Source organism: Pseudopipra pipra, chromosome 15, assembly GCF_036250125.1.
Source record: "Pseudopipra pipra isolate bDixPip1 chromosome 15, bDixPip1.hap1, whole genome shotgun sequence".
NCBI classification, from domain to species: Eukaryota; Metazoa; Chordata; class Aves; order Passeriformes; family Pipridae; genus Pseudopipra; species Pseudopipra pipra.
The window spans coordinates 16,781,200-16,805,545 of NC_087563.1; the positions used below are offsets into that span (position 1 = coordinate 16,781,200).

Here is a 24,346-nt window from a genome sequence, read left to right on the forward strand (position 1 = left end):
CTTGTGTGACAGGTGATAAAGCTGTACCACATTAATTCTTCCTCTACCTGAACACTGCCACAGACAACCACTGGGCGACAGCACCCGGGAGCCAAACTGAAGGAGCGGGCACAGGGATCATTTCCATCGGTACTTCACATAATTGCCCTCCACATCCTCGACACCAAACGACTTTGCTCCTTAACGCCCCAGACACCTAAAGAAGGAACAGGAGATCCCACACTGAGGGTTCCAAAGCCCAGAGCCACAGCCGGAGTGGTGGAGCTCAGCAGCAGCAGGACAGTGGGATGTGTATTGGGGAAAAAAACCCCAGTGCTGACAAGTCCAATTAATATTTCAACAAAACTGAATGACAGAATTCTGTATTCAAAAAACAGTTAAATACAGAGATCTGACTACCAAGCTCATGCATTAACTCATCCACGATGAACCAGAAGCAGCGGTGACAACAGCCCACAAAAGAATTGGCAAGCGTAAAATGGAAATGACTTTTACAAAAAGGTGCTGAAAGAATGGGATGTTAAATGAAGATACAGGATCACCTACAAGAAAATTGATCACCATCTTGGAATGCTGCTGAAAGCTAAATTCCAACCATCACTGTCAGCTGGCTCCTGAGACCAACTTCTTGATTGATGCATGGTATTTATCTCACTTAATCAAATACATTACTCTATTTTTATTTATAAGAAAGGAGTGATGGACTTGCATGAGTTCTTTCAATTAATTTTATTGAGTAGCCAAATCTGATAAATTAGCACAGATAAAATAAGCATTTGCATGTGTTACAAATGACTTTTTACAGGAATAAAACAGTGAAAATTACAAACTGTAAAAAGGAGGACAAGTAAATCCTGTCTCAAATTCAGAAGGGGGAAGATTTATAACTTCATACTGAAGATCAAATGTTTGAGTTCAGAAAACAAAGGTTTAATATTACAATATTATACACTACTTTACAAAATTAAATTTACTATAAGGATTACATCCATAATAGTAAACAGAACCTTAAAATCACATTTAATGGTCCCTTAACTTAACAGCCATTCTGCATCTTTGATTAAAATCTGTTAAGAAATTAATTCTAAATAAAAGTGAATCATTCTAGTTATTGCAACACAGTCTATGTGGACTTAGACTCAAATATATTAAATTAAAAACGATAATGAAAGCAAAGTAAAATGGATGGTAACAATGTTGTTCGCTGAACACTAATGTGTCAAATACAGAAATAGCTTAAACAAAAGTGTTCAACTAGAAAAACAGACACACCTCTACCACACATTTGCAGTGGGAGAGTTGTCATGCTGAGATCTAAGTACCAGAGCCACTCTTGCCTACTTTTGCAGTTCATCTTCAGTGTCCTCATTTTTCAACGTTATGTAAAAATGAGAAATCCTAGGTAGTGTGTGTGTCCATCTGCCCTGTGTTGCCCTTACAGCAGTACAAGTGAACCAGCAGGCCTTCCCCACTGCTAGGGAATAAATTAATACAGAATTTCTTCCAAAGAGAAGAGAACTCCAAGAGGGTTCATCGGACTCATTTATCATGTTTTGCTCTGTCAAACTTAGGGACTCCAATTCAAAGTGGTTAATTGCCACAAAGACAGACATCTTCAGCCATTAGTCTGGTGTACATAAAGCAATGAGGCCACCTCCAACATTTATGTTTCTTAAAAAAAATAAGGGATATAGTAGCAAAATACAGTCATAGTAACAAACAGACTTCGGGTGGGCTGTTAGATGTAAGGATGGTTTTCAACATCTGGGTGATAATATACCCAAAACACAAGGTTTCAGTCAGAACCTATGCAAGTGCAGAGGTTCCATTTATGATTTTCCCCCCAGGAAAAAAAAAATCAGACTGTCAAAACTTAAAAAACCTCTTCACTATGACTAGAAACTGTGCAATTCTCTGAAAAGCTGTTCAAGTAAATATATTCCTGTTTGCTACAGAGGCAGCAGACAGGGAAGCTTAAATTGGTTCTATAATAGGCTTTCCATGCTATTTTAGTCATTGTTCTGAACTTTAGCTTCTTGTGCTCGAGCCACAAGAACAATTTCCCCCAAGGAACTCCTCCCCTGAAGTAAGGCAACTCCTGACAATCACGTGCAGCTACAGCCTGAAATGGGAGCAAATGTTGACCCAAATGTTGACCCCACTGACATTTGTGTCACCAAATGTAAGTGAACTAAGCACAGTACGTTTGACCACTTACAAGTGTACAACCTCTTCAAGTTACTTGCCCCAGGAAGCAGGTTTTGCAAGACCTTTAAGTTTACACTCTTAAACAAAAAAGCAAACCAAGATTTCTCCATATGCAACACTTCCATAGGCATAGGGATACAGCAAGTTAAATACTCTATGTTGGCAGCTATCAATGATAGCCTAATCTTCAAACCAGAACAACTATCGATACACTTCTATAAAGTTATTTAAATACTTTTTGTTTATAAATTTTCGATTCAAGTCTGATGTCAGCTTCAATCTGCAGCTCTGGCAGGATCTGAGAGTATACTTAAAGCTTTTATTTGGTGCACACTGGCTTTGGACCTGGGCTCATCACAAAGCTACAGTAAAAAACCCCTTCTTTGACAACTTCAGGCATGTCTGCAATGATACACGAATCTTCAAATGCGATATAATAATTTTGTTCTTGGAGAAATAATTTCCTGTTTTAACATCAGAACGTTCAGTGTTGTCTCTAAACATTCGGCCCCAAGCGCTGCCACACAAACACCAGATCTGAGGGGCCCAACATTCAGTTCACGTAAACAACAGCCCAAAGTCTACTGAACGTAAACCAAAACAATAAATCTGAGATAACCTTCCCTGCCCTTCCCCTCCCACAAACTGAAATTAAAATTATTCCTTCTACTGACGAAAAGCAAAGCTTGCCATCTACCAAGTCTACTCTTGCTGCTGACTCAGCCACCTCATGTAGGGCCCACTCCTCCCCAGTTTTTAAATTAGAATACTGACTTATTAAAAGCTTTATGAATTCAGCCATCTCGTCCAGGTTAAGCTTACCTTTAGTCCTATTAGCCATAATCCAAATGCAAGCACTGGATTCTACACTCCGTAAGTATTTGTTCATTTCACAATGAACACTTGTTTCATTGCTACTTTAAGCATTAAGTTGAACATTGAGATGCTCTGTCTGTAATCACTGGATGCACTTAGAAAGAATTTCCCTGCAAATCATGATCAGTATTGTGAGGTTTTATATCTAGCAGCAAAAAAAAAAAAAAAAAAAGGCAAAAAGTTACAGAAATATACATTTTGAACAACAAAGAACTCTTTATTTTACAAAATGTATTTCACCTTTTCAGTATTGCCTTTGTAAATGTACTTCATGCTGCAACTACTTACAGTAAAAACACGATTTGCAGCAAATTAAAGGTGCTCAACCGGTTCCAACAGTTTGATTTTTTTTTTTAAGGTACAATATTTATGTAGTTGCACATTTGATTCTCAGATGTGGTCCTTTATTTGCTTTAGTTCGTTGAAATCACAGTGAGAACTTCTCATCAACTGCCTCAGGCCACAGAATTAATGAAGATATTACAAGCACAATCATTCTTTACTGCAAAATCTTTCCTTAAAGAAGTGAGCCAAAGGCCAGTGTTTCATTTATTCACTTGCTGCTGTATATGAAGGAGGAATTCATAGTATGATAAGGCTGATTCTGTTCTGTCTTCAATCATATTTTGCAGAAAACTTGATTTCAATGGACTCTCATCCCTTAAAAATGAAAATAGTGTTTGAGTGAAATAAACATTTGCCAAGAGCTACAGTGCAATACATTGATAAAGTTACAGGCAAAACATTTCAAGAGCTTAAGGACATATGAAAAGTGCATCCCAAAGAGCCCTTAATAGTGATTAATCCTAGTAAGGGCACTTACCAGCATTTACTTCATTTATATGACATTACCTAAAGATTGTTCTGTGACATTTAGTCTTTTATAGTCTGTGGAAATTCTAATTTAAGACAACTCACAACAAGTCATATCTGTTGTCAAATCTGTCAGGCACAGCACACACCATCATTAAAACTTCCATTAAGGAAGTTCAGTATATGAAATCCAAATATGTATTGTTAACAGGTTCCTGAAGAAGCACAACTTAAAACCCACTTACTTTATTATATATAGTATAGGAAAGAAAGGTCTCTGTTCTCTCAGCCAAGAAACAAAAGCTCGTGTTCTGATGGATTCTGCAGTTTCAAGTTCTGGGAGATGTGTCTAAAAGGCAAAGGGTTTCATTAAAACAAACAGGATATTTTTCAGAAAAACAGCAGAATGAACTAATTGGGCATAAAGAAAACCCAGACAGATAGGTTTTGTGATGTATAGTTTCAGTTCTGTCTTCTTTGAAAGGGCTTCAAACAGTGAAGAGCACTAAACTGCTATCAGCAATTAGCTATCAGAATGATGAGGAGTGAGCTGTGATTGATGCCTGTTTTACTGCAGAAAAGGATACCCCACTAACCCACTGTTTGCAAGTGTTCTTGATCTGCTCCCACAGGTCTGAGAAACTCAATCACTGTCAGCCTCTTCTTACTGCGCTTTCATGGGAATAAATTCTATAAAGTTTCAGCCTGGAGAAACCCCAAGAGGTAACAGCAATTATTTCTTTCCTTGAATCTGGATTTGTGTAACTAGAGGGCTAATATTTGAGTAGTGGTATTTTAGCTCTCATGAAAACATTCTGGCAGCACTGTAAGGCTGGTGTTCAGCAAAGCAAGCACGTACCATATTCTGTGGTATTGAGCCATAATTTGGAACTCCAAGGACTTGGCTGATAAAACCCTGCCCACAGTTCTTCCCGACCCACAGAAACATCACCTGAAAGATACCCATCAATAACAACATTAGTCCAGCAAAAAAAACACACCCCAGCGGTGTTCTCATAAAGTAAATTTGGATACTTTTTAAAATCTCCATCTCTACCCAACTTACAGAGCCAGCATCCATAAGGTAAGCACCATCCCTGCTCAGCTTCTCCACTGACAGCTGGAGAAGGGGTGGCTGAGGTATAGTTCTGTCATTTATGTTAAGAGCCCCCTAAAAGAAGAAGCAAGAAGAAAACCAGCAGTTCACATCTTGATGCAACAAAACAGAACAGAAGGTTAAATGACAGTAGGATGTATTACACTGAATACTGAAGCTGGGCCCTTTTTCTCAGTTTAACTTAAGTCATACTTCAAGTGCATAATTTACTAATAAATCCCAATGTTTTATTTAGAGAGGGGGTGTTTAATCAACATCTTGGTTAATTAGTTCTAGAACTGGAATGTCAGATTTGTTATCTACAAAAGATGTGATTTCTAAAATTATTCAGGGTTTTACATAAACATTCACTGTTCACAGAAGTGCTTGACATTTTAAAATAAAGGAAGCTGCAGAGCAACAAAAGGTTAAAGCATGTTATGATGTCTTTATATGCATGTGATTTATAGTGCAAGATAATGACATAAGGCAAAAAGTTAAAAAAGTTAGGGAAAAACCTTCCTCATCCATCCATAGCCAGAGCACAGCTTCTCTCCAGAATTCATCAATCCAGTCCCAAACAACAAATGCATAAATGCAACAAGTGGGAGAATATGAAACATTACATTTTAGCTATGCAGCTTTAATGTGGGAAACTTGGGAGCTTCTTAACACAAATTTATTTTCACATCATACAAGTCTTTGCCATCAAACAGACAGATCATGTAGCAATGCAAAGACTCACCTCATCTGTGAGGGTATCGACTCTGTACAGACTGGGATGTGTCATGAGCATGAGGTAAACAAGGGGCTGGTTTTTCACTTGACACATGGTGAAGATCCGTTCATCCAGACGTGTGTTCGTCCCAGTTTGAAATGCTTTCTGCAAACAGTCAGGCATTTAGTTTAACCATTAAAGCAAAGCCAGAGAAGCTGAATTTCACACACCATCTATTGCTTATTTCCAACTTAAGTCGTAGAGATGTGCAGCAAGTATTTTCTTATGGTATTTTACTGCTGCTATTTTATATTCTCTTCAGTGTTTCACATACAAATCATACAATTCTCATTTCTGGATTCTAGAATTAACCATGACCCAGCACCATCAATCCACTACAGCTGAGATGAAATCATCCTGCAATGTGTCTCTCTAACATACACCTTAAAAATGCTACTTGATGGAACTTAATTAACATTGGAGCAGGTAACAGTTGGCTCCAATGTTCAGAATCTTAGGTCTGGATTTACAAGAAAGAGATAGTCCTGGTTTGTTGGGACAAAACAACAGCTATAAATTAAACAAGGGCTCACTCCTCCCACTTGATTGGGTCTTTTAAACGAACAAACTCGGTGTGAACATGCTGGTTAATTCCTAATCAAGATGTATGAATCCAAAAGTTCTCTCTAAAAGAGAAAGCCAGTTTGTCCAACATTTAAAATTACTTCTAGTATGAGTTCACAGAAATTCAATTAAAAAATACATTAAGAAAATATTGTTAAATACTTTAAACCTGTTACAAGAACAGCCAGCCAGCTGGCTCTCTTCTGATCCACACTGAACTGCTGTGTGGATCCACATTTCCAGAAAGGCACAAAAATGATTCCTGAAAAAACACTCTACCACTACCCTGCCACATTCTCTACAGTGATCATTATCTTTAATATTTTGCTATTCCCTTGTTTAAAACATTTACACTTTTGGTTTTACATACACTTCTGAACTGAATCATTCTCCACAAAAGAACTGTCCTTCTACTTGGAGCTGACCTGCCAAACAATCCCCCTCTCACCTGTTTCAAGAGTGCCAGGATGTACAGTGGGAAGAGGCGCAGGGAGTGGGGGGCGGTGAGCCCGGGCTGTTGGATGCTCAGCACCGATGACCGGTAAGCAGACAAGGAATCGATCACGGCGTTCACCAGGGCGTCCCGAGCATCGCTCAGCGTGGCAGACACTGATCTGTCCACAGCTAAAAACAGAGCACAGAGCTCAAGTAAGAGCCTTTTCCTCCCTTGGCAGGAATACAGTCACGTACGTTAACTCTTCTCACTTTATTGTATACTTTGATGCATCCCAACAAGCTTTTACTGCATTCCAGAGGAAGTGATTCAGAAAAAAAGCCAGGGGCCTGTGATGATGCACCAGACTAAGCCTAAGTCCAGGTGACTACACACAGCTCTACTGATACTTAAGCTAAGCATTAAAAACAATACTCTTAGGCTTTCTACTTAGAAAGCACTCTTAGAAAGAGGGAACATTTTCTTCTAAAAGATTTTTCTATTTTTTTTCTTCTCCTAGAGGATTATTGCTCAGAGCTTTAAGGATGGGATCCATGCATACCCACATAGGCTCTGAGCACCCTTACCCATGTTGGCCAAGAGCCCGGTGATGGCCTGCACGTCTGCCCCCAGGTACACATCACTCAGTGTGGTCACCACAGGTAAGCACATGGTGTGCACACGAATTCGTCTTTCACCTGCAGGAAAAGAAAACCGTTGTCTCCCAACATGCTTGTTTTATGAAATACTAAAATGCCACTGTTTGCTCAACCTAGTTTATCATACAAATGGTGAATCAGGCCATTTTCAATAGCCCTTAAAATGATTAGTTCTCAGTTTCTGGGTTAAGCCTATTTATTTTCAGACCAAAACTATGTTTCCCAAGAAACTTCTTGGTCTGAAAGAAGCAACAATATCAACGACATATCCAAGCTGTGATCCTGATATTAAATTAAGCAGTTTGAGTAAGTTACTGCAGCTGAACTGCAGCTGATAAATGGACACAAAGACTCATGTGAACACTGCAGGTGACACCACCTGTACAACTTACCCTTGCTGGACGTGTACAGGAGAGCTGACTGGAAAGAAACAACTTGCATATCAGTCAGACTCTCTTCCACGGACATTTGCACGGCGTATCCCGCGTCTGGGTTCACGTTGGGTAACGACAACAAGTCTGTGGATCTTACAAAGAAGTTCCCATGGAAAGTATGGATGGAAAGCCCTGCAAGATCAGCAAGTATTAAATCAATTTGGGTTTCATAGCTGTGAAATACAGACACTGTTTACACACGTGCCACCAGTGTAGATGGCTCTGTGTCAGAATGTTCCCTCAGTGAAATACAGTATCTGCAGAAAAGGCAAATATCCCAAACACACAAGTAATCCAAAGAATCCACACAGCCTAAGAGAAAGCAGGAATTAGCAAGGCAAATCAACACATAACAGTAGAAAGTCTCTAGGTTTTAAAAGGTCTCTTGCTGAAATAGCAGTCCAACAAAATTTCCAGTTTTAACCATTGTAAAATGGAACTTAGATGCCAGAAAATATACAGTCTTTAATAAATTGTCTGATCTCTGGTATTGAATTTTACTTTTCTAATCTCTACCTTTTAAGCATTTAAGCTTACAAATCAGCTAAAATACCAATCAAAATATTCCCAAAAACAGCAAACACTCACTTCCTCTCCGCCCCAAAAATCTAAGAAAGTGAATTCAAACCTTTTGTGCATCTTATCCTCATGACAGCCTCAAACCCAATTTTTCTAGTTAGATATCGTTTCAGCTCCTTTTGCAACTTCTCCACCTGGACAGGGTTGTGTTTATGATGGTAAGACTGGTAGTAATAGACACTACCTGCAGAATACCTGGATATACAACCTGAAACAAAACCAGCACACATTGGAGAGTGCAGACAGTTGCTGCAGCCTTTAAATATACCAGCTGAATGCAATATTCCCTTTAATTATTAAACTGCAAATCACTCTGATACAGTTACAGACCTGCATACAGAGACACAGATATAACACAACTATATCTTTAAGTATGTGTGTAGTTTCAGGTGGGAAATAATTTTCCACTGATCTGAAATTGCAGGTACTTGGTCACTTGATAGTTTAGTTAAATGGAGAAGAAAATAATTAAAATGCTAATAAAACTTACTCTAAAGACAATTACACTGATGGTTAAAAGGATAATGATATGCATAAAAAGGAGGAAAGTATTTCAGCCACTTATACCAGTATCACAAAAATCCTGACTCACTAAGGGAGGATATGAAAGTAACTTCTATTCTAACTAAACATCATTCTATTCACTGTCACTGCTCAGCAAGGATGAATTTGCATCTTGACACATTAGATTAGTTCAAATCAGGTTCATACACTAAACTTTAATGTACACTAAACATTTGCCAAAAGTACAAGAGCTACACACCCCTCAACAGCTTTATATGACTTACCTAGAGAAGCCAAGTCAGAATACTGCCCACTAAGAAGAAATAAATCCACTGCAACCTGTTGCCCTGAGCAGTCCAAGGCTAACTTCTTGTAAAAATCAGTCGATGGTGTCAGGTGTATGTCCTGTTAATACAGGGCAGAATTAAAAAATACAAAGGAAATTCAAACAGATTTATTGCCTGTTTTCAGGGGCACAAATAACTGATTCTCCATCACTGATTACAGCAATATCTTTAAAAAAAAAAATATCAGATAATTAATCTGTGTTTATATTGCCTGGTTGGCTTTTTTGTTCTTTCTACCAAGAAAACCACAAAATTAACCTGGAACAGGCAATCCCAGAAACCACCCACATGCACAGAACAGGGCTGCCAGTTCCCTCAACCTTTTTTGCCTTCCTAACCTTTGCAGTTGCTCTTTGGTTTGGCTCTTCTCGTGGCTTCAGTGCTCCCATTCCCACAGTGGGAAGCTGTGTCTGGAAGACAGTGATTCTACCTCCAGTGGGGGACATCAGTTTAAAGGCAGCCTGTAATGCAGGCCCCAGAGCACTCTGAGTTTCCAGGGACTTGGTAAACATCTGTGGCAAGGTCTTCAACAGATCTTGAATTAGCTACAAGTGAGGAAACACAAATATTAAGTCTCGGAGTCTTCAGAGTTTTCTTCTTTCTAGAGCTGATTGCTGAACTACCTAACTGTGTATTAACACTTCTAATATTAAGGTAGTAAAGAAAAAGTCCTAGAAAATTGAAGTACTGCCTTGTTTGAAGTTGGCCAAAGTTTACAGATAAAACCTCTCTTTTCTGTCTCAAACCTGGCATTTGAACAGTAGGTGTTCAAGAGCGTTAAGTAATCCAAGAATTACCAAACATATCCCAAACTATGTCACTAGTTACTTAAGATAGTTCTTAGCTCTTACCTCTTTATTTTCATTTAAATTTACTAATAAGTTTTCTGGCATTGGTATAAATACATCTGGAAGGGAAAAAAAAGTATTTCAGTTATCTTTAAAGAACACTTCCCTGACTGTATTTGCCAACCATTGAAAAAAGCACAGGGTGTCAGTGTATAAACCCATGTAAACATAATTCTGTGGATTTCTTTTTTTTTTCCTCATAAGCATTCCTGTGGCTAGAATGCTGTGTTAGAGTAGCAATCAACTGGGCTGAAGGATAATCAAGACTATTAAGTAAAACCACAGAGCAAATAATTCCAGTGTTCATTCCACCCTGCTCCACAACATGCTGAAAGGTGACTTGAAAGGAAAGGCAGCAGGACAAGCACTAAGCACCAGTCACCAGGAAATCTATAGAAATGTACCCAGCATCAGTATTTGGGACCTCAAGAGGAATCCAGATAATTGTCCAAATTAAACTAGGAATTAGGAAGGCTGGCTGCACGTTTTAAGTCATGAGCAGCCCCAGCACTGCTCAGGGAGACATCAGGGAGATGACTTCATAAAGGAACACACACATGTGCTACTCCTAAAGGCATTACCAGAGAGATTAATGATCTGACCTACAAACTCTCACAAGATATACATATTTTTAAAGGCTGTCATAACAGGCAGTCATTAGTAGATACTAATCACAGAATTTATTTCTGCATACCTTCAATATCTGAAACTATAAGCATCTGAGGCTGAGAGAGACCTTCCTGAAGGCTGTAGAAATGGATTGTGCTGTCAAATGTTATGAAGCCTATTTTTGTTCTAGTGTTCCCAGGAAGCCTGAAAATGAGACATATGGTGTTCAACAAGATGAAATTTCATTTCTGCAGGCTTTTTTTTATTTTTAAACATCCACTGCATCTCTCCATGGTTATTACAAAGTAGCTTCACACCTACACTGCAAAAGCTTGACTAAGTCAAAAACCAAACAACAAAAAAGTAGCTCATAGCAGAATCACCTAGCAGACATGCAGGAACCTTAAGAGGGCAATCAGAAATGGAAAAGGAAGAAATAAACTGCAAAATACCAAGCAGCATTTATATATGTTCAAAGAGCATGTATTTTATGAAAAGTTTATTAGCTGTATGACTTCTTTCAGCAAATGCTTATCTAAATTTCAGCTTTTAAAAAATACAGTTCAAAAGATCTCATAAACATGATGTTTATATTCTTTTGGGGATTGGTGAAGCAGACAGGAGAGTCAGACTGAAAAACATGCCTCAGAATTATCTTTTATACTGGTGCAGCTGTGATGGGAAAAAAGACTGCAGCTTTATGGTCCATTTTAACACACCACTGGCCAACACCAGGATATATCTCTTCTAGACAGGAAGGACTGGCATGTTGGTGTCTATTACAAATTTCTTAAGAGGAAGGAAAATAGGAGATTTTAAGAAAAAAAAGTACTTACAAGTCAAGATTGTCTAACAAGATCTGGCAGACTGTATTCAAGTATCCTGTCTCAATTGCATTGTGAGAGACATCAAACACAAAGAGGTACACGGGTGGCTGAGGTGGACGCAGCTGAGCAAAGAAAAAATTACCTTTAATTTTCAAGTAACACTCACTACGTTAGGTTTGTTCATTCCACTGCAAGTTTAAACTCTTAAAACAGCACACAGATGACAGCTAAAACTTCTGAATGCATCTGCCTCTCATTTGGTAATACCAGAATTCTAGTTTTCTTCCAGAAGACCTACAAATACCTACATATTTAAATACAGAACAACTCTGACATCATAAATGTTTAGAAGTGAACTATCTGAAGTTCACCCTAAGAGTTCTCTAATACACTACTTGAAGCAAAAACTGTTCTACTGAGCTGGAAAGCATCCTCTGTAACAAAGTTTTTCCTGACTTCCCTCTGAAAACAAAGCAAAGGGAGAGACTAACTAAAAGTAACTAAAAATAAATAAAGCCTTACCATGTATTCAGATGGAGCCATAAACTCAATAGTAGCATTCTGGACTTCAGGTCTTTTATGAGGTTCTCCATAAACTCTTGTCACAGGATTATACAGGAATTCTTCGGGAACTATGCAGGTAAGTTTATATGTTAGTATTTCACACTGGTACTGGCTGTGCTGCATTTTAAAACACATATATCTTTTGTAGCTGTTGGGCAACACTTCTTGGAGAACTACACTAGGCAGGGCAGCTATTTTGTCACCTGAAAGGATACTCTGGGGGACCACTTGGGCTTACTGTGCTTCTCTAGTGACACCACTGCCATTGGGAAACACTTCTCATGACTCACAGCCCAGCAGGACTCCAACAACCCCAGCACTGACTTGGCCAACAAGTAACAGTCTCAAAGGCCAAGGTGGGAAAGGTGAACTGTAACATTTAAAACCTACCATCATTCACTCTATAGCACAAATTGCATTTCCACCTCCTTTGGTCTAGAAAGCTGACAAAAGGGTTAATGTAGGTCCGGCAGGAACGGCATCTCACGATAATACTGGAAGTGACCACTGGCAATTGCTGGAAGAGAGAAGCTTCCTGTTTTAAAGCATCACCACACTGCAGCTATTCATCTACAGCAACAACACTCTGCTTCCTGGCTAGCTGCTCAAAGCACTCTTGTGGTAGGAAGGAGCACTTCTGCATCCTCACAGCATCCCTACAATTCCTTAGTGTAACAGGTAGGAACTGAGCTCTAACATATTTGATTGGGTAGGTTTCCTTTCCAAGCCTCTAAAGTCTTGAATTTTATGATGGTTTAAGACCAAGTCCTGCACCCACTATAGATCAAAAATCAGGGGCAGAAAAGCCAATTAATTAAATTGTAAAAAAAAACCAACAGTGTTTAAAAGAGGCACTGTTGAATTCACAGTCTTCTGTCTATCCAAGGACATCCAAACCCCTTTGACTTTGTCAAGTCTTAACTGAGTTTAGAATTAGTACTAGGTTGGGTATAGGAAATCAATAACTACAACTGATATGTGACCAGATAAACTGGAATTTAGATGTGTTGTCTTCTGTCACAGTTCCAGGGCTGTGCTGTCTCTATACTTTTGGTTTTTTAAGGTTTGAGAGTTGGGTTTTTCATTAAGAAGTGGTAGGGAGAAATAATTTAGAAAAATTACAGTGATCTGGATGGAACAGGGAAATGTCAGTTATTACTATGGTAATTTTTCTGGGCCAAGATACCTGCCCTTGTTTTATAATTCACTGTCCAACTCTGGACTCTGGTAAAGGCACAGTTGATATTTCAGCAGTTGAAAGTTTTGAATATTTGTCATACCGATAAGTCTTTGAAAGGATGAAGCAGGAGCCCCAAAGGAAGTTTGGCTTTATTCAATAAGGCCTGAGTTTGAGGAATGTTAGTCAGGGTACAGCGGAACAACCTACATGGAGGACAAAGGGTTATTTTCAGAGGCTTTCAGAAAATAAATTATGATTTCAGTAGTACAGTGTATTTTTCTAGAGCTGGTGATGGTGAATTTCCATTTCCAGATAAAGGATCTTCTCCATCTCTGTCACACCATTTTGTTTCTCTGAGCTTGACCCATAAACCATACTTTGAGTTCTTATGTTATTTTATACAAATGCTCTTTACACTGAGTTGAGTGTTATTTTAGTCACTCAAGTCAAAGTCAAGCCTAACAATGTTCAAAGTTGCACCAAATCTTTGTATATGAAGTGTTATTTTGGAATAAATCAGAACCAGCAAAGTTTAAAAAGTTGTTTTAAAACTTAGTAACTAAAAACAACCCCACAGTCATTTTCTGAGGGTTCAGCACTCGGGTGTTTCTGCAAAGAGCAGATGTGCATGGCAGGTTTGCAAATCCAGTCCAGCTTGTTTGCATGAACAGCGTCCCAAAGGCACTGTTGTTTCCTCTGTCATAAAAAGATTTGCAAAGCAGGACTACCTGGCTACACACAGTTTGGTTGGTCTCCTCAGAGAGATGACTTGAATAACCAACTGCCAGCCTTTTGTCTGATATTTCATTTATTCTGTTGTTTTAAAAGGTTACCCATATTTCTGCATTCACAATCTTTTTGGTGTCCCTCACTTGAATGACTTAATTCCTATTTTATATCTTTTCTCAATCATACTACCAGCTATAATGTTTTTGTACTCCACCTATCTATAGCTGCCTTGCAAGCAACATATTTTCCCTCATACTTTCTACACAAATAATTTTCCCAACTTCAAAGTTAAACCCACTTACTGCCTTTATCTTAACACAATGAAGACCAACTTCAATATTTCCTACTCACAGAGTTAAGGAAATAGTTTGTAAAGTTATGTTTACAAGCAGAAGTTTATACTTCTATTTATTTTGATGAATTATAGCAAACAGGCAATCTTACTCAGGATTACAGTTGAGCTTCTGGATGTCTTCTTGCAAGTTTGGGACAGGAGCCTTCAGGAGGGTCGTAGGAAGAATATTCCTTTCTTGAAGAAGATTCACAGGTCTTAACCCTTCTTGCTGGAGACTCAGGCCACCCATTGATGCAGTTAAGTGATTAGTGCCCAGGGCAGGCTAGAGTCAAATAAAAATTCAGAAATTAACACCAATTATTTGGCTGAAACCCACAGTTCATTTCAAAAGTAAACATATTTCCCTTTCAGTTTGTTTTGTTCATGTATCAACTGCCATTGTATTGATATATTTAGAATATTACTTGTTACACAAACTTGGACTTAGGCATGTAACACAGCAGAGGTAAAAATTTGTTACATTTGCTACAAAGCTCTTGAAATGTTGCTCAGGTCGCTTTCAAAGTTCAGCAAAAAAACCCCAAATACTTCAGCTGACAATGAGAACACAAGGGAAGAGAAACATGCCAAAAGCAGCTGAAAGAAATATCCTGAACAGATGTGAGGATAGAACACTTCAGATAGAGCTGGCACTTCAGAAAGGCACTGGCAAAAGCATTAATTCAGGCTACATCCATCCTCTTAGAACAAATGGTGCTTAAACAGGGAACCACAGAAGCAGCACCTTAGAGATGTACAACACACACCAATCATCCCTTTTCTTTACCCACACACCCCCCACAGGTAGTACTGAGATTAAAAACCAGACAGTCTTTACCTGGTGGAAATGTTTTGATCCATCTGGATATTGCAAAGCAGCTCCATGCATTCCTGGTGCTCCAGGAGGAGAAGGATGTTGGTAGCCTGGGGGTAAGGCAGGGTAAGAATACCCAACACTTCTATTCATCTTAAGATTTGGGGCAGCAGGAGAATGATGTGGAGTTGCTGAAAGCAGAGCAGACAAAGACTTAATTGCTGAGGAACTGTATCTTACTCAGGGCATCAGTACAGCTGGAGAGCTGCTTTAGTTTCTAAGTGTAAATATTACAACTACTGTCAATTTTGCAAAGTGCTCTCACCTGCTTTGTGTGTTACAGGCAAAGACATGCTAACTGTCAATGCTTCAAATTTCATATTTAGCTTCAACACAGGCATTGAACCAAGTACATATGTTTGTACATAAATGCTTAAACTTCTATCTTTCCCAGACTCTTAAAAGTTACATGATAATAGCAATTGTTTTTTACTCCCCAAGCCTTACCCATGAGGCCACCACCTTCTATTGCATCGTAGCTGTTTTGCACCACAGACCCATCACTGGCAGCAGATGCAGCATCACCTTTGAAGGAAAAGCATCAGAAAAAAATTCACAAGGTATGAAGATGTTTTAATGAGTTAACTGCAAAACAATCCTACTTGCTGGATGAATATTTAGGTGAGCATAATTTGGATCTACTTTGGTTTTGTCCCAGGACAAAACTGAATTAAATAAACACTTTGGCCTCTTTCTCACCCTTCCTTTGTGACCTCAACAAAGGACATATATAAAACCTCACAATCTTTTTTCAAGCTTCAACCACCTTCTGGGATTCCTTTAGATAAGGTATTTGCCATAACTTTCCATGCAGTAAAGGATCAGGGGACAGCTTAGGTGCTGAGCTCCCTGACAAACTTCTTCCACTGATAATTCACAGAAACACCAAATTCCCTTCACTTACACACATGGTCCAGTATTGGTCACCAAACAGCAACAGTTCTGATATGGTCACATATCAGTCAAGACAGAAATTCCATCTGAGATAAGAAAACCTTGAAATTGAGAGAGTGCTCCCAAAGGACAGTTTTTGGTAAGCTAACTAGGTCTAAATATACAAACACAATTATCTATTGCTAGGGAGAAATAGGTTCTCAAATTATTTTTATTATCATTAAAATCTTCAAAGATGACCCCATAAAAAGAACTCACATCACACACTGAATCTTGCAAGAATGCAGCAGTCAACCTGCTTCCTAGACTAAACATTTTTATTTCTCCAAGGCTACGAAAATGTTTCTTAATTATGAAGAAAATATTTTCTAAGCAAAAGCTGTTTCTAATGCATTTAATACATTCTAAATTAAGCTAAATCTGAATCTACTATTCTTGTACTCACACAGCTACCACACACAAGAAACTGTCAATCTGAACATGCAAGGAACCAACGGCTCTGACAGAACAAACTATATATGTAAAAATAAAGCTGCTGACTAGCACGTGGCCCTATCTAGAATGGGCACTAAATACCATCCAGCTGCAGTCTGTCTGATACAGAGCCCTGAGGAGTTCCTAAACAATGGCATGTTTGTGCAAGGCCCACAGGAGACACAGAAAGTCAGGTATCTGTCTTCAACAGCTGACACTTAACAGCCTGCAGTAACTTCCTTCAGAAAATGAACAAATCCAAGATGTGTGTTTCAGTGGTTTTACACAGAGGGGAAGAATAAGATACAGCTACCAAGAGATTGCAGGGTCCACATTTTAGCTCTCCCTGCAGAAAAAACAATATGGCAAATTATGAATAGACTTTGTCCCCACAGGAGTCAGGAGTGCAGAGAAATCAGAATTTCACTATCATTTTAGAACACAACAAAGAAAAAACACAATACCAACCATGGGAGACATGGCCATGTTAAACAGCACTTGAAAATTAGTTAGTTCTTAAAATTTTATTAACATCTGTCTACAAGAAGTATTTTACTTCCTTCCAGGTCCTTACCTGCTCCTTTCACATTAAATTATTAGCTGTATTAGTACCAATTTTACAATTCGAGTCTCTAATAGAACAATGTGCTTGACTTCAAAGGTTGCCTATTACAGCAAATTGCCATGTTGGAATTCAACATAAAGAGCAGATGATTTCTTACCTTCTCTATTTGCAGCTGAATTTAGCAGAGACTGTGCATTAGGGGGTCCTGCTACTGCTGTTGGCGGCCTTGGTGGACCTCCAACTGGTGGGGGTCCTAAAGGTGGCCTTGGAGGGTGGAGTGGAGTTAAAGGCTGAGTCACTGGTGGAGGTGCAGATCCTGTAAAAAAAGCAACCTTTAGGAAGAGTTTAACCCAGCTGAAAAAAGTCACCTAAGTTTTCTTAGGAAAACACACAGGCTGAACTCTAAATATTCCTCTTATTCAGAGGATAAACAGCATGAGATACATAAACCCTAATGTGTGTAGAAGGTCTCACAACTTCAGGTTGTTTCTCAGGCTGGGTTCCTGTAGCTGTTGATCTGTCAGCTTTTTGTTGCTATTGGCAAGAATTTCAAGAGGTACAGAAAGCATTCAAACTTCATAACTGAGTCTGGAGTGATCACCAAATGAGCTGAATTAAAAGTGATCATTGTTCTACAAAAAAATACCAAGGAAATGGCTCAGGAGGATTCACCACTGAATGGATATTATTCCAAACACTTGCTCTCACTTCACATGCCACTTTCCAAAATCTCCCACCATTTTCCTCACTAACTCCAGAGTACTAACTGGCTATTCCAATTCAGTGCCAGAAATAGTTTCATAAATTTTGTGAGCTTAGGACATTTTGAACAGCATAACAAAATTAGTCAGGCACATAACAAAAAAACTAGCATCAAGAAAAGTCTCTAATGAGGCTAAAAGCACTTCACAAGAAAAATTATTAGTTTTTACATGGAAAATATTTCTGTACTTAATTCTTGTTCGCATGCTCAGTCAGAAAAACCTCTGTAACAACAGACAGCAGTTTGGCAAAGAGAAACTTCAGTATTAACCGTGTTTCCACAATAATCACAAGTTGCATAATAGAGCTATTTAGTGTTAGAAAAGCTTTTACCACTGCATATACCAGCAGTCAAGCAGCAGGAACAAGTCTCAGACTTTTAGAGTACTTTCTAAAGACTGACAATTATCATCAAATGTGAAAATTGCAAGTTTGGAGGGAGGAAGTTTTACATTGAACTTTTCATTTCGACAGCACAGAATACCTTTCAGTTTTCTTTCCAGGCTGTGCTCCAATTTTTTGCATCAACCTGACTTAGGCTGCTCAGAAAACAACCTGAATCAAGTGATTACAGAAAAGCTAACCATGCTAAAAGGAGACCATGCTCACTAAACAGAACTATAGTTTTTAACTGCAAAGTCCTGGACTGAAACATGTTAATGCTCCAAGAGCCACCCCAAGGAATGGTGAAGATCACAGAAACACAATGTACCAAAACAATGAGACACCATTCAGGAGTTACCTGCTTCAGCCAACTGAAACACCCAACCTGTGCACAGAACTTCCATTTCTACCCCAAAGAAAGCACCCCAGTATTTCCAATGGCTGTATCTGCTTTGAGTCTTGTTCCACAAGCTAAGTGCCACTGCAGAGTCAATTCTATCCTCTTTATTTCAAAAGGACACTGAGAAATGGACATTGCTAAGACATCCAGAGGGGATGGTTACCTGGCTTCATGTAGCTGTTCTGAAGTTGAGGACCTCCTGGAGAAGCAGCATATTGGTAACTCCCTGGGGGATTTGTACTTCCTGACAACGACGACGGTGGCTGAGCCGACCCTGTCCCTGTCCCATGAGCCAAATGGCTTGTTTGAGCCCCAAGTGGCTGACTCACAGGAGGCTGGCTGTACTGCCAGTTTGAAAGCACCGGTGGGCTGGCTCCAGGGGGAAAGCTTCCAGCAGAAGATAGAGCAGCTGAGTTCTGTAACGCGGGCGGCGGCAGCACTTGCGGAGCAGGACCTGTCTGTGGTACTGGTGACCCGGAGAAAGCTGGCACTGGGGGTCTGTTCAGAGTCTGACCAGGTCCTTGATAATTGTTTAACTGAGAAACATTCTGAGAGCCACTATAGTTATACTGTCCAGGAGACTGATGTGGAGGAACCTTTGCCAGCGCCTGATGGGAGTACGGTCCTGGAACCGCAGGGTTGTATCCCTGGCCATCGGGTGAGTGCATCAGCTGGTTCTGAACAGGGCCTGCAAGAAAGAAAACTACACTCTTTAGGAAGTCAATGTGGTGCATCACTTCTGAAAATAAGAGATGTTTTCCTTGGGATTTTATGAGTCCCCAGGCCATTTTTCCTTTAAACAGTCAGGTGTGACAGAAGTATTGCTACAGGGGACATGAATTTGGCAGTATTTTGCTATCAACACTTAGATCTTTGTTTTGTTCTACAGTAGCCTTGCAACCACTAGGCATTTCATGCTCCTGGACTGAAATTCACCCAGGATACCATTTGAATCTTCAGAAACACCCAAAAGCAAGCTGACCACAGAGGAGCACTCTCACACAGCTGGCAGCAGCACATGAGCAGACCCGAAAGCGGAAGATCCATTGCGTAATAACTCCATTTCACATGATGACTGACATCTACTTAAACTTCAGCTCACCACAAAGACACCACCAGCCAGCTCCAGCATAGGTCACCACGCTACTTCTCAAGTGACAGAGTTAATCTATGAAAGTTTCTGCAGTTAATTTTAGTAAGAGAACTATTCATATGCATGTGAGCGGCCTACTGTCACCAACATGGAATGAAGGGTAAGTTTATCATAAAATAATTCACCAGTCAGGAAAATAAAACTTGATAGGTTAATGATGCTCTTTATGCATTTGTGGGTTGGTATAGCTCTGCTGAGTTTTACTCATTTGAAGAAAAAAAATTGAAAAAAGGGTTAATAACTCTCCAAATAGTAACCAACACCGGCAAGGGCATCACCCGATTCCTGCTTTACCAGGGAACACAGAGATACAGAATCCCACGAGATTTCCACTGCAATAAGAGCTCCATCAAGAAAGGTACTACTACAGGTTGTCCATACCATTGCTACAAAACAGACATCCTGAAGAGAGGCTATAAATTCTCTGAAATCCTTCTGAGCACAATGCACTAGATACTGCATGCCCAGCCAGCCACGACTCCTTCAAAATTACCAAAACTCTTCCCAATGTTGTATTTTTCTGTTTAGCCAGTCACATTGTGGCTCTCCTTGTCCTCTAAACACACAGCTTGAATACTGGAGACATTCCACACACACAGTTATACATGTGAGAGCAGAAAAGAACCTCTTTATGGCTCAGAGTTAAGATTCTTTTCTTTGCAACCCTGTACTGTTTTCCAGATTTCCAGATTTAGTTAATATTTGAACAATTTTTTTGAACCTAGATAAACAAAAGCACTTAATTCTCCAGACCAGAAATGCCTGCAGGATTCAACACTTAAATTTTAAAAAAACACGTCAGAGATATTAGCTTGGACAGTGAATATAGATATATAGATATATAGATATCTATCATATGAGTACTGGAAACAGCTGCCACCAGAATGAAGTCACAGAATTTCATTTAACATTAAACCAAAGACAGCTGGTTTCCTACTGAAACATTCTAGTTAAGTTCTGAAAAGTGAGCAAGTTCACATTTCCATGTTAAAACAACTTTGAACTCAGGCTATTCTAACAATAAATTAAGCTAAATGCAGAATACATTGAAATTCTCAGTTAGGACAAACACTGCACTGGTCATTCAGCTCCTCAGTCCCTAGGAAGCCTTAGGCTCTGGGTCACAGACAGGTGGTAAGTCAGGGAGTATTGCACAGATCCACACTAACTACTACAGTGCCAATGATCTCATCCTCACTCCTCTACTATTTGTGCATCAAAAGTACACACCGTCCATTCCCCACCCATTAATTTCAACATGCAATTTATGATTCAGTTAGGAAATCCAGTTATAACCTACTGTCCTTACAATGCTGCTCATGAATCTTTGCAATCAGTCATTCTCTACAATCAGTGGTGGCTCACAAAGATGAAAATGCTGTTATGACTCACCTCCAAAAATTACCCTGCAGTGTATCAGATGGGTTTGCAACAATCAATTTACAAACTCCATTGTCAATGAAACTCGCTACCTTTAAAAATGATGGTGAATTCCTATGTGATGCCAAACCTTCTGTCTGCATTCACACACACACTGATGCAACAGCATTACCATAAGCTGTATGAAAAATACAGAACAAATACTAATTAATTTCCTAACTTGATTATTCACCTTCAGGCACAACTCTGTAGCCCAGACAGGAATCAAGAGTACTTGGATTGCTCTCTTATGCCTGTTTTCCTGCTTGAGGATAAAACAGAAGTGAGGTGATACCCAAAGCCGACCAACTTGATATTTTCTGTGGCACCTTACCACTACTACTACTAAAAAAATATAATTCACCACAGCACAATATTTCAAATGTCAATTTTTAAAATCAGAAGGATGACAAAATGTCTCGATACCCTCGTGTAGTTCATGTTTCCAAGACAAGCCTGCATAAAGCTGCCAACAAAGCTAAAGAAATAGCACTGAGGGGCAAATCTGCTCTACAAAGGGTTTCACAGCACACAAAAACTGCTCAGGACTCGCTGGTTTGTTGCTGCCAGGCTCCCATCTTGACCTGACCTCTTTACTGAGGCCCATCAAAGAGTATCTGGGCCCCCCAGCTTTCCTCAAGTGCTGCTGGTTTTTGTGAAGCCAAGAACAAACAAGGAATTCTGTGTAGGTTGAAGAGCTACTTCACCTGCACTAGACACTCAAGAGACCAGAGAGATGAGTTAGTAACAGAAGAAAGGCCACCTACTTAACAGCACAAGACACCTCTAGAGCAACAGGTCATTTAACGTTTCTAAGAGCTCAGGAATGGCACCAGAACATATACGAATGTTGCCTGGTGGTTTTATAAAATGGTCAAAGTACTAATGAAGAAGGCCAGGATCCAAGTCATATTTTCTGCCACGCACAATTTCACTGCCCCCTACTCCAAGCCAGTTCTTTAGCACATCACTTTCACCAGCCACAAGCTTTCCAACCTCCAGGGAGATGCAAGGATAAACACTCTGAAAAGTTACATCCCAACAGATGCCACGGGATCAGTCACCACCAGTGACTCCAACCCACTGGTTTCCAAACCCTCCTAAAGCACCTCATTAAATGCCATGTTAAGATACCACATAAGAAGAGCAAAGCAGTTCTAAAAGAATTGTTCCTCCTTCTTGTTTGCACTTCAGATCTATCAACTGGAAAGCAAGCTAGAAACCTGCAGTTAAGTGAAAGCAGAATCCTGGCCCTATTAAAAGCCAAACAGGAATGAAGGAGAGGAAGGTTGTTGCCAAGCAACCCGATGCTCCTGCTAAACAATTTCCTGGTCAGCACATGGTGCTGCTCTGATAATTCACTGCCTTGGTGGACAGGCAGGGAGTTACCTGCAAACAGCTCAGCAAGCAACAAGCTGAGAGGAAGGGCTGACAGCCATATAACAATCCATCATTCTGCTGACAGTCTTCTTTCCTCACAGACCAGCCCCACTACAGCACTCTCAACGCTGTTTTAAAAAGCTGTCAAGGATCACAGCACCTTCTCAACATGTATCTTAAACAGTGCTAAGAGCCGTCCATGCTTGAGCAATCTGATTTATTTGAAAGACCAGCAACCCAAACCTTACCTCTAACATACTCTAACAACTGTCTGACTCTTTTACCTAGCATTTGCATAGCTCTACATTTCAGTTCTTTGTTTTTCATGCACCTGACAGCTGAGTAGCCTGAAATTCCTCTTCCTCTGACTGCCTCTCCAGAACTTTCATTATGTGCTTAATCTGACACCAGGGAAATCAGCAAACATAAAGCACTGCCAGCCTGTAAATCATCCCACTCAGTCACTCCATTAGCTAAGGCTCCCTTTGTGCAGGCTCTGCTCAGACCATCAGCTCCCACCCAGAACACAGCCTCTCTCCCCACACTGCTCTCCCACACTTCCCACTGCCTTGACCCCAGAGGCAACTCCACAGTTATTTGTGAAATGTCATTTTGCTGATGACTTTGAGGAAAAGCAATAAACGTGCTGGGAAGGAGGGGGGGGAAGAAAAATCAAAAGATCTCATTATAACTGAGTTGCTTATGCTGCAGCAGAGCTACTGAGACACACAAGTGTATAATTAAGGAAGCAAGTGCAGAGGATGTGGGGTGTTTGTGTGAAATCAGGAGACACAGCAGCACAGATTTGCACACATACAACGAAAACAGATACAGACAGAAGGCTGGCCTTGCATGTCTTTATTTCTAGCTTAGAACACTGGCTATAAGCTGTTCGGTTTCACCTTCAGTATCTTAATTTCATAAAGGTATATTTCGCGAGGAAGAAAGTCACTAGCACCTTCCCAGTTCGCAGCACAGGGGAGCAGATAAGGTCGGCTTTACGGAAATGACAAGATAAGGGAGCCCGGCCGTGGCGCAGGCTGAGCTCAGCGATAACCGCGGTGCCACACGTACAGCGCCGCTCCAAGGGTCAAACCCCGGGCTGTCACCGCGGGGACCCCGCGCGACACCGGGCGTACCGGGGGCGCTGGGCACGAACAGAGATGAGAAGGAAGGGTTCCCGTGCCCGATGAGCCGCTCTGTGTTTGTCTCAGCGACACCGCGGTCCGGGCCCGCTCCCGGCTCACACACGGAGCCGGCGCCGCTCCCGCTGCTTCCCCGTGTCCCTACTCGATCCCGCCGCGCTCCCCTCGGGCCTCGGGTGTGCGGGAGTCGCTGAGGGCCCCGCCGAGCCCGGCCGGGTGTCCCCCAGCGAGCGGGGCAGCGAACGGGCCGCCCCGGAACCCCCTCCCCGCGCTCTGCCCGCGGGCACGGGCCCCGCGCCCGCGCTGCCCCGGGGGGAGCGGGACGAGTCCGGAGCCGCCCCCGGGGCTGCCCTCGCGCTCACCGTTGGTGTAGGGCCGTTGTGGGCCGGTCGGTGCCCCGGGCTGGGCCATGGCTCGGCCGCCGCTCCCGCACCGCCCGCGGGCCCGGGCGGGGGCACCACGCACCGGAACCGCCGCGCGCGCAGCCGCACTGCCGACACGTGGCACTTCCGGG

General features: G+C 40.8%; 1 protein-coding gene and 2 long non-coding RNA genes across 4 annotated transcripts; 2 read left to right on the forward strand and 1 right to left on the reverse strand.

Moving 5' to 3' along the window:
* Positions 1–710: 710 nt before the first annotated feature.
* On the reverse strand, positions 711–24,345 carry SEC24A (SEC24 homolog A, COPII coat complex component). Of its 2 annotated transcripts, XR_010434564.1 has the most exons (24): positions 24,195–24,345; positions 18,899–19,423; positions 17,347–17,505; positions 15,704–15,781; positions 15,221–15,387; positions 14,493–14,665; positions 13,420–13,522; positions 12,530–12,656; positions 12,098–12,207; positions 11,585–11,697; positions 10,834–10,952; positions 10,143–10,198; positions 9,630–9,836; positions 9,229–9,349; positions 8,490–8,648; positions 7,820–7,993; positions 7,356–7,466; positions 6,784–6,959; positions 5,739–5,876; positions 4,964–5,068; positions 4,757–4,849; positions 4,143–4,246; positions 3,373–3,744; positions 711–3,229 (listed from the first exon to the last, which is right to left on the reverse strand). XR_010434564.1 is itself a non-coding variant. In XM_064672210.1 (23 exons), the coding sequence occupies exons 1-23, from the start codon at positions 24,241–24,243 to the stop codon at positions 3,630–3,632; spliced, it is 3,282 nt and encodes a 1,093-aa protein (XP_064528280.1). In that variant the 5' UTR covers positions 24,244–24,345; the 3' UTR covers positions 3,277–3,629. The 2 variants fall into 2 exon arrangements, 1 of the variants encoding a protein (XP_064528280.1); XM_064672210.1 differs by lacking the exon at positions 711–3,229 and having other exon boundaries at positions 3,277–3,744.
* LOC135422748 (uncharacterized) lies at positions 4,242–7,935 on the forward strand. Its single transcript, XR_010434565.1, has 2 exons — positions 4,242–4,620; positions 7,289–7,935. It is a non-coding gene; the product is annotated as an uncharacterized LOC135422748 (long non-coding RNA).
* On the forward strand, positions 15,778–18,557 carry LOC135422749 (uncharacterized). The gene is made up of 2 exons (XR_010434566.1): positions 15,778–15,877; positions 18,443–18,557. It is a non-coding gene; the product is annotated as an uncharacterized LOC135422749 (long non-coding RNA).
* Position 24,346: the final 1 nt, after the last annotated feature.